Consider the following 12,797-nt stretch of genomic DNA (forward strand, 5'->3'; position numbering starts at 1 on the left):
TCAGTTCATTTACTGGTAACACTGCATTGTACATACAAATACGACTTTACAGAGAGACTTAATCATCCAATAAGTTGGTTTAACAGACTTTTATTGCTATTTCACACTAATATCTTCAGTATAATTATCATTATTATGGATTCTTACCTTTTTTATGTTTTTTTTAGTATTTATACGTCAGAAATCCATCAGTCACACAAGGATTTTATCATAAATCATCAGAAACCACAATTTAAAGTTTTTGTTGCACACATTCTTTTAACTAGTTTATGTTTCTGCGATGATGAATATAGCCTGGATTCATTTTCTGCTCTTTACTTTTCAGAGATTAATTTGCAGTCGAAGCATCGCATCCATCTCCCCCCCCCCCTAAAAACCAACTTACTTTAAGTTTAACCCTTAAATTTCCAAAGGGAGAAACAGCGAAAAGCATTTTTATTACGCTACTGACGTCTCTCATCAGCTTTTGTAAATATAAATGTATTTCACATTATCTGTCTTTTTCAGGATAACCTCGTCTGAAAGGTAAGACATATTATATGTAAATATTGGATTCAAAGACGGATTAAACACAAGACGACTTATATTCCAAAAAGCAGTTATTAGAAATCAGAAGTCGTCAAATGTTCAAACTTATTTCACAACAGTAATTTTATCTAATCAGTGAAATCCTGCAGGTTTTTTTTTAGAATAACTGACAGAGACTATACAACCTCATGAGTGAAGTGCAGCAACAACAACTTATACTTTCAATTTCACTGTCACTCCAGTTTAAAACCTTAAATAATTAAGATGAGGATGAAGATGAGGACACCAGCAGCAGGAGTTTGTCCACTCCTGTCTGTCAGGAGAGGACAAACTAACCACTGTCTGTGTGTGGATGTATTTATATTTAAGTACAATAAGATAACACACAAGATTTTAGATTCCAGTTTATTTTAAAATCCAGTTTCTAAAGAGAATTGTGGACGTGTAAATAAATAAAGTCATTATTAGGATCGTGTAAAGAAACAGAAGTTATTAGCGACACTGAGTGAGTTTGTCATGTTGCTGTATTTCCTCTAAATGGTTTAATAAACTTCCTGATATAAAAAGTTATGTTCAGATTGATATTTTAGATATTAAACTGCAAAACAACTGATCGTTTGCAGCAGTTCTATAACTCCTCTTAAATAACCACTGCTTTTAAAAAACACAAAATAAGACACAATTGCACATGTTTTGTTTTAGTTACACACATACCTTTACATTTCATTGTATTTATGGTGTGTGTGTGTGTGTGTGTGTGTGTGTGTGTGTGTGTGTGTGTGTGTGTGTGTGTGTGTGTGTGTGTGTGTGTGTGTGTGTGTGTTTCAGCGTAAAGTTTGAAGAAAGTGTTGGGAACACAGAGATCCTCTGCTGCTCCTCTGGGACAGTTTGTGTCCTGAACTCAACCCGAACAAAGACATCACCTCCTCCACCTCCTCACGCTGCTGCTGCTGGAGGAGCACATTAGAAACCTGCTGCACACAGGAGGTCTGTAACTTTGAAGAAGAAACTGCGAGTGATGCAAAACTGCAGGAGGAGCAGATCTGTAAGAAAATAAGAACCAATATCACAAAAACAGAAAATGCATTATTCGTTCGTGAATCCTGACTTAAAATGAAATCCTCATGTGCACTGAATGTTAGTTTAATCATAGAACAATCTTCTGATTCAAGCTTTTAACCATTATATATTTCTACATTACTGCAGTTGACTGTATAATTACTAATGGTATTCTTTGCTGTGGTAAAAGTACTGCAGTGTCAGTATTGGTTCATATGGAGTAAACTAAAGTACAACATTAACAATATGAGCTTGTTGCAGTAGAAATACACATGAAATCGTGTCTGAATTATTCACGTGTTGTGTGTATTTGTAATGTATATAACGCGGAGCTGCGCGGTTAGAATAACACAGAATCGAATGACCAGTTTAAAACTTTATTTCTTGGCTATTTCTCCCAAAATGTTTCTTTAAATGGATCATTTTTCAATTAATGATAAAAACATAAAATGTATTTATATTGTGACGTGTAACTTGTAGATATTTAAAATACTTTAAGTGACATCTTATATGATTTATTTATTGTGAAAGTGTAAATTAAAATTATCTCATAAGCTTTTTCCTAATTGATATCGGCAGCGTCAGGAAAAATACATTCAAACTCCTAATGACAGGCTTTTCTTTATTTTACTCAGATGAGAAAAAGCAACGTGACACGAGCCCAATATATTCACAGCACGAAGTAAGTACCATTCTTAATGTTCTCTCAATAACTAATCACATATTTCTAATATTAGATTAAATTACTTGCAGTTCTTTAGACACTGGCTCTGCTGAAGTCGCCGCAGGCAGGTTTTTAAATCATTGGCTGGAACGAAATTAGCCCATAAACACACACTCTGTGCTATAGACTTACAGATTTATTTATATAGCCGGTAGTGTGTATCATTACTGCAGTTCTGGGGCAGATTACACGACGAAAAAAACCCCAAAATAATAATTATTCTGTAAAATACACAAGAACAAAAGTTGGATGAATTTTTAGGACAAACACCAAGTCTGAAAAAAAGATTTTAGGAGGTTAAATTCCTTCTCACCAGTTTATTTATAACATGTCATCATAAAGTCCAGTGTGTTTGTTCATATGGAAAATAAAACTGTGGTTCCACTTAAACATACCGGTGCGTAAAGTTGGATTCATTCCACATCTCCCACGTTTTTACGCACAGCCTCCTCCACATTTCTCCTCCTCCTCCTCAATGTTTGACTTCGACACGTTTTTTGTAAATGCGTCTGTTTCTCCTCTCTATCTCCTCCTCAAACAAAAAAACACCTCTCAGCGTGTGCGCGTGCAGTTTAATCGCCGGCACCACCTTCGGCTGCAGCCACACGGCAACTTTTCTCGGATTTATCCTGAATCTATCAACACAAAGCTTCTATTGAAAGTTGGCACAGAAAATTGTTCCCAGTGCTTTTTCTATAATATATAAAAGATTGTGAAATCAGTGAATACACGGAATTTAATGTAAAACTTAAAAAAAACTGAGCAGCATGTGCCCTGAACGTCGCACTGCAGTTATTTGAATGCACCTGTCTCTGAAATGAAGTCAACAATAATTATAAAATCAATAATAATAATAATAAGACATCGTTTCTTTATCCTCCCCACGCGCTCAGAGGTGTGCCATTCCTGCACAGCTTTGCGTGGGGATCGTGCGCGCTGCTGCGTGAACTCTGCGTGGCCTCGCGCCCTCCCCGTGACCCCCGGGATACTGTATAATCTCTGTTGATTGATCTGATTGATCAGCTTCATCTGCACGAGGCCGCAGTCACGCGCATGCAGCCACGGAGCGGAAGCAGTTGGTGTGTTGGTGCAAATAAACAATTATTATCCTTCCCCTCTTTCTCTGGCCCGTGGGCACAGATAGAGGCAGAGATGTGCGTGTGGTCATGAAGCAGCAGATACAGTGTGTGTGTGTGTGTGTGTGTGTGTGTGCGTGTGCGTGTGCGTGTGTGTGTGTGCGTGCGCGCCTCTTCCTCTGCAGTGATCAGATCAGAATAAAGAGTCTGATTTCTTCAGATTTCGTCATGAACATAAAAACAAACAGTGGTTCCAGGTTTTTTTCTTCTGATTTTGTTGCTTTCAGATCATTAAAACCTTCTGCAACATTAGTACAATTATTTTAAAGTTCCTTGATACAGGGAGTTCTGCCAGAACCTGTAGGAAACAGTACAACTTTTATTCAGTAATTATAATAATCAGTTGTGTAGGCTATATTTCCTAACTTTTAGGAGGCCAAGAAAGTCGTATTTCAAGTTTTGTTTAACTCAGAAGTGTTGCAGGAGGAAGTCATGTAAAATATAAAGGACGGAAGAAGGGATAATAATATGAAGAAAACAAAAATATTACTGTAATATTGAGTTTCAGAGAAGATGTTCTATAACGTCAACAGTGATTAACACATCTAACAAATGTTCATTAGTTGATTTATAATTGATTGTTATCATTAACAGGACAGTTAATTATCGGTGGTGGAGAATTTCACAGGTTTAACTGATGTAAAAATTATTTATATATGTTAGAAGTAAAATCCTGCTTTAAAAATGTATCTCAAGTACAAGTATTGGCAAAGTAAAGTATTAAAAGTAAAACTAATTATCATGCAGAATTGCTATTGTTGTAATTGATACAGTACTATATCATAGCACAGATTTAAATATATAGACACATGTGCTTTATTGATTCCAAAATGGGAACTTCCTGTTACAACACAAATATCACACTACACACAATATAAAAGATATGAGAACATACTCCACCAGAACTACACAACATATGAGGAATACAAAGGTACAAGAAAAACGTATAGTTAATAACCAATGATGTGCAGCTGCTTAAGAATGTGGGAACAGGAAGACGTAAAGTTGCGTCAGTGTTCTCGAGAAATTATATTTGTGTTTGATGATGTTTTATATTTGGGTATATAGAAAAGAAGAAGCTGCTAGAAACTAAAGTTGGATCTTTCTCCTCTAAACGTTTTAATCAGAAATGCAGCTTGAACATAAAGAACTAAAGCAAATTTGAATACTTCTACTACGTTTAAGTACCTGAAAAATAGCAAACTTCCGTCTTCACCTGTCTGTGAACCACAACAACCTGTTTGAGTCTGTTTTCTGTTCGCATCGAGTCACAGAAGCTGCTGAGAGTGAAGAGGTGTCACATGATGCAGCGAACATCCTTTACTGCAACAGAAGCAGCAGCCACATGTGTCCCCTCAGTTTCCACTGCTGATGCTTCACACAGAATGAGAGAGTGACACAAATATGGTTTCCTGAACACACCTAAAGACTGAAATACAGAACATGAGCAGCGGTGGAGACGTTGAAGACGGAGAAAATCTGCTTTTTAAGGGTTTTAGTTGTGCGTCAGTAAAAACAGAGAGAGGGGGGGGAAACACTGGAGGGAAGGAGTGTGTGTGTGAGTGTGTGAGTGTGTGTGTCTGTGTCTGTCTGTGTGTGTCTGTGTGTGTGTGTCACAGCAGCAGCAATCAGTCCCCTCTTGTCTTGCTGCTGAGTGCGGCCTCTGATTGACAGTTTCTATTCATCCTGTGTGAGATTAGTCCAGCTGAAAGGAGTAACGACCCGTGGCTGTGTGCAGTAATTACGGCCTCGGATAAGAAAAATAAGGAAAAACACACACAGCAAAACTATAATTATATAATCCAGCACTAAAATGCTTCTTCTTCTTCTCTCCCCCCCCCCCCCTCCCCCCCTCGGTGTTCTCAGAGATGTTCCACCTGTAAAGAGGAAATTCCAGCCAGTGTTTCAGTCCTGCGACTGGAATTATCTCACAATCACAACAAACCGCAGGCTGCAGCATCAACATGAAGCTGCTGGGACGGTAAATGGACTGGTGTGTGTGTGTGAGTCCGCTTGTGTGTGTGTGTGTGTGTGTGTGTGTGTGTGTGTGTGTGTGTGTGTGTGTGTGTGTGTGTGTGTGTGTGTGTGTGTGTGTGTGTGTGTGTGTGTGTGTGTGTGTGTGTGTGTGTGTGTGTGTGTACAGTAAATGACTGAATGAAACGTTTCATGTGCAGATTGTGTGTTAACAGCTTATTTTTGTCCGTACGAGCCCGAGGTGTCGTCATCACTTGTGTGGGAGCAGAGTGGTGGACAAAATAATAGGAACACCTGTTCACTCTAGACTGTGTTGGAATATGTGATATTGTATATTTTCATGAGGATGTGGAGCGTCTGTTCGGGGTATTCAGGGACATGATAGATTATTAAACTCAGTGGAAACTCACAGTTAAGACAAATTAAAACCACTAATTAAATCTTTGAAAACCTTTTTATGGTGGATTAATGTATTAAAGTTAAAATCACGGATTTATCTCATCTGCTTTGAAATTGACATCATCTGTTCTTCTATGTGGAAAGGTAAACTAAGTGGTTAATGAAGTATTTTAATGAAGGTTAATTGTCAGTAAAATATTTTACTACATGGATATTTATGTTTATGTAGAATCCTCACATCAGTCTTATATATATTTATATTGGTCTATATACAAAGGCCTATATGGGCCTATATTTATCTGTTTGCTAAAACAACCTTTCAAACTGAGAGGATGTTTTATTCTGAACAAAAAGTGATATGTAGTTAAATATATTACTCAAAATATATTCCTGTAGGTTTTGAGTTTCTCTCACCTCTGCACTGTGGAAGAACCTAGTTTGGTGAACCTGAGAGTGAACTCATATGTTTTTACATCCTATAACCACAAATGTCTCTCAACACAGGATGTCCCTCGTTATTATATGTGCATATAAAAGTCAACTCTGAGGGTCTTCAATGACAAATGTATTTACCCATGTTTATTTAATATGTCTGGCTTTATTAACCTCCACCACATCTGACTGAGTGTCCAATATTTAATAAAAAAGCCAATTTTGGCACTGATGTATTTGTTTTTATGTGTAAAGGCCCATATGAGATGTACATACGTGTATTTATATGTTTGCCAAGTGGTGTTTTTTCAAGTTAATACTTTGATATGGAGATTGTTTTACTTGTTTTAATAAGATTTAAAGGGTTTGATTTGTGAGGAGTGCAGTTTGGGTTTTATTGGTCCTGTGCGTCCTGGTCTCTGCAGCAGATCTCTGAGTTCCTCCATGATGAGAGGGAGATTCATGCAGATCTGTGGGGGAAACCCAGGCACCGCTGCGTTTGTTTCCAGCGCGCACGACCATCATCTCATGTCTCCGCGGCTGATCCCGGTCTGAAGCTCCGCGCATCCTCCTGTCAAAACGTGCTCTGCCGGCGGACCAATCAGCTGCGAGCCTGCGTGAGCAGGAAGTGACGTGCCGGGTTCCTGCCACTGTAAATTGCTGTGTGTCACCACAAATGTGACCCACACACACCAACATCTCCCACATCTGAGAGCGCGCGCAGGGTGATCCAGCCGCCCCCCCCCTCTCTCTCTCTCACACCTCATGACGTGATGTAAACTATCAAACTGATTCACTGAGGTTTTATTAGTGCCTGAGCAAATGTGACCATTTCCTCCTTTACCCCGACAGTCACCTCCTGGAGTCTTCCAACCACCACCTCCTCTCCTGTGCGCTCTCCACACACAGACGACCCCCCCTCCCCTCTCTTTATCCACCGATAACATGCAGCCAAGGACCCGCAGGAGCAGTGGATGAGACCGGGGCTGAAGTAACAGGCTGCTGCTCTGGAGGAACCAGGAGAAACTTTCCTGTCCTGGCTCGTGCACGGTGAACTGTGACCGCAGCTGTGTGTGTGTGTGTGTGTGTGTGAGGGGGTTTTGTGCACCGCCTCTCACTTAATTTCTAAGCAGTGTGTGTGTGTGTGTGTTTGTGGCACCTCCCCGCTCCTCCATAGATCTGGTTGCCCCTTGTACCTTGCAGGCTGCACCATGCATTCCTCCTGGCTGCCGTAGTTAGAGCAGGACACCGAGGTTCCTCTCAGCCGACGACCCTCCGCCTTGGTTTGGACTCCGGACCGCGCGTCATGCCGCGACACCTGAAGCACTCCCCGGCTCCTTTACTGGACCGCGTGGCTCCTTTGTAACTGGATCTACTTTTTATTTTGGAGGAAGAGGAGGGCATGCACTCCTCGTCTCCGGAGAACAGTTGCAAAGAGGAGAAAGTGTCGAGAGAAGGCTGAGCAGCAGAGACAGAAGGAGCAGAGCGAGCATCTGAAGAGACTGTAGCTGACTTGTAGATGTTCGATCAGGCCACGACTATGGGCGATGGGAACCACCGCTGTGGACCCAACCCGCTGTGTCCGGACCGGATGGAGACAAAGTGCCGCGCCGAGATCGGGAGCCGGTCCCCGGTGCAGAGCTCCAACGACACCCCGGGGACTTCAGCGTCCACTCCGACCTCCTCCAGCGAAGACGGACACGACAAACTTTTGGGAGTGGACCCGGACTACTGTCGGAGGATATTAGTGAGGGGTAAGTGCACGACAACAAAGCACACAGCAGTTTGTTTCTGTGCGTAAAACTCCTTCTCACAGGTCAAATCCACGAGATGTTCCAGAAAAGTCAGGGATATTTTAAATTCACTGCTGTTTTAGGCAAAATAATGTCGTTTACACAATGACAGAACAAGAACAGGTCATAATCTCAGGATTCACTCCAGTTACACTGATTAAACTCATTCAATAAATAAATAAATGTAAAACTGAATTTAGATAACATAAATGTGATTTTTTTTTCCACCTGCTTCTCTAATTTAAAAATAAAACATTAGGCCTGTTATAACAATACCATGCACTTTATTTTATTCGTCTAAATAAATTAACAATAAGCACAAAACTGTGTAAAACTTTTACTGGAGCTCACAAACATATGATGCAAATATCTGTGGTCCTGGACACAGGCTGGATACAACAAGCATCTGCTGTGCTAACAATAGGCTACTTTCACTTCCGTCACACCAAAGTGACTGTAACACCAGACCACTCCTGGAAAAAACAATAATCTAAAATTTAAATAATCAACATATGCAGCTCTCTGAATGACTCAAGTCACAGAATTGTTGTTTGGCACAACCCATATCCGTTTATATCAATTTCTGTTGTTCGTGTGAAAATATAAAAATCTATTGGTCTAATCAATATTCAAAATAATTAAACAAAGCTTCTGAAATACAGCTGTTGTGCCTCCTTTTAATATTTATACATATATAATGAGTATTTCTAAATATCACGTGTGTGTTGCTGTAGGTTTGAAATCGAGATAACAAAGAAATAATGTTCTATTAAAACAACAGTTCATGAAGATCAGGTGACAATCATCGCTGCAGCCTGTTGTATTTTTAACACAGAGAAAACCCACATCTGCAAACACTGTGAAGCTGTGTGTGTGTCTGTGTGTGTGTCTGTGTGTGTGTGTGTGTGTGTTGGTTCACATGTCAGTGGCTGATTGCCTTTGTGTGCCAACGTTACGTTAATGAACAGCAGAATAATATTGAATTCATTATTTTTACAGTGTCCACGCCCTCCTGCAGGAGGCCACTGGTCTCAGAATGTGCCCAAAAAAAAATCCAGAAAAATATTAAAGCTACGTAGATAAAATTTACAAAATCAGCAAACGCTCAAGTTCTCTAAAAAATATCTAATAATATTTGTTTTAATTTATTAATTTTTATTAAATGTTCTCTTTGAGTCGCATTGCTCGTTAAAATGGCCTAAATATTTTCTGGGCAACTCAAATGTATATTTATATTTGCAGGTTAAAGTGTAAAAAAAAAAAAAAAAAACACAACTGTGCAGTAAATATACACATACAGACTCTGTGTTGCAGGGAAACTTAAGAAGCATCAGGTTCCAAAAATATAAAGAAATATTCTATTTATATTCATGTGTTTTTATTTTTGTGAGATAATTTGCATTCAGGACATTTGTCAGTATTTTTTTCAGCGCGTAAATATAAATATAGTTTTAGGCCAATGAGGGAAAATAGATTATTGTCATTATTAGTAGTATATATTACATTATGAGGAATATATGAAGACGTGTTCTGCTTGTTTATCTGTATTTTAGTTTTCCAGGAACAATATTGCCTGGGAATGTTTATTTTAAAGAAAAGAAAAATATGATTAAATTAAATTACAACCTGTGAGGTTTTTTTTTTTTTTTTGCTGTTGGCTGCTGTGGACACGATCAATGTGTCGGCCTATCAATTCTCGGCTGCAGGCGGACGCTGTGGATACTATGGCCGCTGCCTGGTTAGTTGGATCTTGTATTGAACGGTGCGGTGTCCTGAACCAGGAGCACGAGGACACGAGTGTAGTGTTGATGTCACGGCTGGTTTTAGATGGAGGATGATGCTGTGGGTGTGCGAGGAAGAGAAAAGAGCAGCTGGAATAATAATAACACAGATATTTTCAGTGCTTTCTATTCCCCTATTTCCATTTTGAGAAATAGTCCTGTCAGATGATTCTCTGCTGTATCAGCGAGACTTTTACGCGCAATATCCTTGTCATTATTTCTGCTCCTTCTCCACATAAACAAAGTCCAGGTTGTATTCGCTGTGTGAAATGCGACAGGCAGGTGCTCACATGTTTTCTGGATGTGAATCTGTGCTGCTGGTGGATGGTGTCCCTGTATGAGGAGCTGGCCTGTGAGGACCCAGGCCTGGTGTTTTTGGGTTCAGACATTTGTACATTTCGTTCTGGAGGCCTGCAGCGTCAGGGCTTTTTTTAAGCTGTAGTCTGGAGGCTCGGGTTTTCCGCAGAGAGGCCGGGGTCACCGGGAGGTCAGCAGGTCTGCGCCGGTTCCCCTCCTCGCGTTGCGCATGTTTCCATCACAGCTTGAGCTTTTTGTTTTGGCTCTAAAAATATGCAAAAATGTACGACACTGTATAAACGTGCACGTGTGATCCGAGGACGGTTTGTGGCCCGTGTGCTGCGGAGACCCACTTCCCATGGCTACACATGACGCACGGTGCGTAAAGATGGAGATGTGTCGTGTTTTATTGTGTGGCTCATGCATGTGTTTGGTAAATAAACACTTAAGGAATATAACTCTGGGGTAAAGATAAGTGCGTGAATATAAAGGAGCGATTCACCTTTTCATTCCCTCTTTTAATTCACCTGTATTTTACGCACGTATCCTTCCTCCAAAGCTCGTGCTGCAGTTTAACACTTTTGTCCCCACAACTACAAAATGTGAGGAATCTCTTTTTTTGTGCCTTTGTTGTTTTATGAAATAAAGAAAGTCTATTTTTACTTTCCGTGTTTGTTGCTCTTGCAGTATGGATGTTTGGTTCAATAAGTATTGTTTCATATTTAATTCAGGACTCTTCATATTTTATTGGATTGCATATTTTATGACTTTAAAACCATGGACAAAGAGGAGGTCTTGTCTGGCCTCGGATGTGATAAATACGAACAAATCTCGGCTGCTGCTGTGGAGTCAACAGTGACACTGAATTTTTACTGTGCAAAGAAAATATTTTGAAAAGAATAAATTTGTCGATTATAGCCAAACTTTATGACGATTTTTTTTCTTTTCGCTCTTTAAAAAAAATAAATTATTTTCATAATTTCCATCGAGTTTGTGGATCCAGGGCGGAGTGTAACTTTCGGCCCCCTCGTCCAGGATCACTAATATTAAATACATTATACATTAGCTTTTTAATAAATGTAGTTTTTATACTTTTTAATGTTTTGAATTATTCTAGTATCTGTATATTTGGCAGATTTTAGCCATTTAATGAAGATAAGACCAGTAAAACAAATCGAAACAGATGAAATTTATAGCAGATCACCAGGAAACAAACGACTTTAATAAAAAATAAAATAATAATACAACACTAAGTAAACACGTCTCAACCAGGGGAGAAGAATATTAACAAATAATAATAACAACAAGTACACACACACACACACACACACACACACAGTTGTACAGTCGGTGCAGTCCAGGTTTACGCACAGTGTTGTTATCCTCCATACAACCTAACGTGCCAGATGAAGTTTCAGATAAAGTCTTTTAAACCTGCGATGTTTCATTTCACTCACTTTAACTTCGCACCAGAAGGACAGGACGTGTAATTCCTGACGCAGCCAGTGGCTGCATTCGCGTTACGCAGGCGGTTCAAGTGGAATTTATGTGTCTGACTTTTGGCCACGACGCATCAACCAGTGATTCAGTTTTTAATCTGCGTGGATTAAACACCATGAAGTCGGTTAACTACAAGACTGAGGCTTTATTATGAGCAGCGACACAGCCACTAATAAAACCACAGAAGATCTGCTATTTACAACAGACGTGCGTAAATATGCATCTTTTTCACAGGGCGTGTTGTGAACAACCCTTGGTGTTGAATGAGAAGTTTTTTCATCTCAAATCTCATCCTATAACTCATATCGTCCTAAAACACAGTGTCACACCAGTTTAGCTCTTTGTAGGCCTTCACTCGTTCCAGCCACAGAGGAAGGTGTGTGCGTAAAACTACAAAACAAGTCCTTCCTTTCGATTTTATCTGATTTTATTCTCTAATTAATGCTCCACCTACTTGTATATTAATGGTCTAATAATCTCTACATCACAATAAAGCGAGGATAGTCTGAACTTGTTGTTTTTCTGGAGGAAAATCCACTGACTCTTTGTGTTTTTCTGCGATTTCCTCCTGTGGACAGACGCCAAAGGCACCATCCGGGAGATCGTCCTGCCCAAAGGCCTCGACCTGGACCGGCCCAAGCGCACTCGGACCTCCTTCACTGCAGAGCAGCTCTACCGGCTCGAGCTCGAGTTCCAGCGGTGCCAGTACGTCGTGGGCCGAGAGCGCACCGAGCTCGCCCGGCAGCTGAACCTCTCCGAGACCCAGGTAAGAACACACCGGGGCAGACACACCTCTGAGTGAACCGCCTGTGCAATGAGCCAAGAATATAAAACATGATTTTAAATATTTTAATACAAATAAGAACGTTTCCACCAAATGTGAGCCCATTATTTAATTCACCTAAAGCCACACGTTAGGCCCCATACAAGCTAACAACTATTAGTAGTTTACAGAGGAAGTTCAGTATTATGAGGCCAAATCAATCAATTAGGATTAATTTTGGTTTGGTCAGATGCTTTAATTGGCTCCTCAGCCAATCAGAGAGGAGACAGGAGTGTAGCTGCCACGCCCAACACAGGTTTCTACTGTCCACCTTTACAAAATGAACAAAAGAATGTTTACAGTCACACAACACAGACACAGACACGTGGGTTCTTAATGTGAATCTATAGG

General features: G+C 40.1%; 1 protein-coding gene and 1 long non-coding RNA gene across 7 annotated transcripts in view; one reads left to right on the forward strand and one right to left on the reverse strand.

The window, feature by feature from the left end:
• Window positions 1-1,265: 1,265 nt before the first annotated feature.
• LOC138406414 (uncharacterized) lies at window positions 1,266-7,585 on the reverse strand. Its single transcript, XR_011239858.1, has 2 exons — window positions 7,449-7,585; window positions 1,266-1,571 (listed from the first exon to the last, which is right to left on the reverse strand). It is a non-coding gene; the product is annotated as an uncharacterized lncRNA (long non-coding RNA).
• vax2 (ventral anterior homeobox 2) overlaps window positions 1,380-12,797 on the forward strand; it is a 29,599-nt gene continuing 18,181 nt past the window's right edge. Inside the window, exons 1-6 of one of the 6 annotated variants that reach the window (XM_069518627.1) lie at window positions 1,436-1,573; window positions 2,223-2,269; window positions 5,314-5,428; window positions 6,678-6,977; window positions 7,105-8,006; window positions 12,202-12,389. In XM_069518627.1, coding sequence (XP_069374728.1) covers window positions 7,772-8,006; window positions 12,202-12,389 — 423 coding nt within the window. In that variant the 5' untranslated portion in view covers window positions 1,436-1,573; window positions 2,223-2,269; window positions 5,314-5,428; window positions 6,678-6,977; window positions 7,105-7,771. The other 5 variants (XM_069518629.1, XM_069518625.1, XM_069518626.1 and 2 more) reach the window with 5 other exon arrangements.

The sequence above is a fragment of the Paralichthys olivaceus genome, chromosome 22 (genome assembly GCF_024713975.1).
Source record: "Paralichthys olivaceus isolate ysfri-2021 chromosome 22, ASM2471397v2, whole genome shotgun sequence".
Taxonomy (NCBI): Eukaryota; Metazoa; Chordata; class Actinopteri; order Pleuronectiformes; family Paralichthyidae; genus Paralichthys; species Paralichthys olivaceus.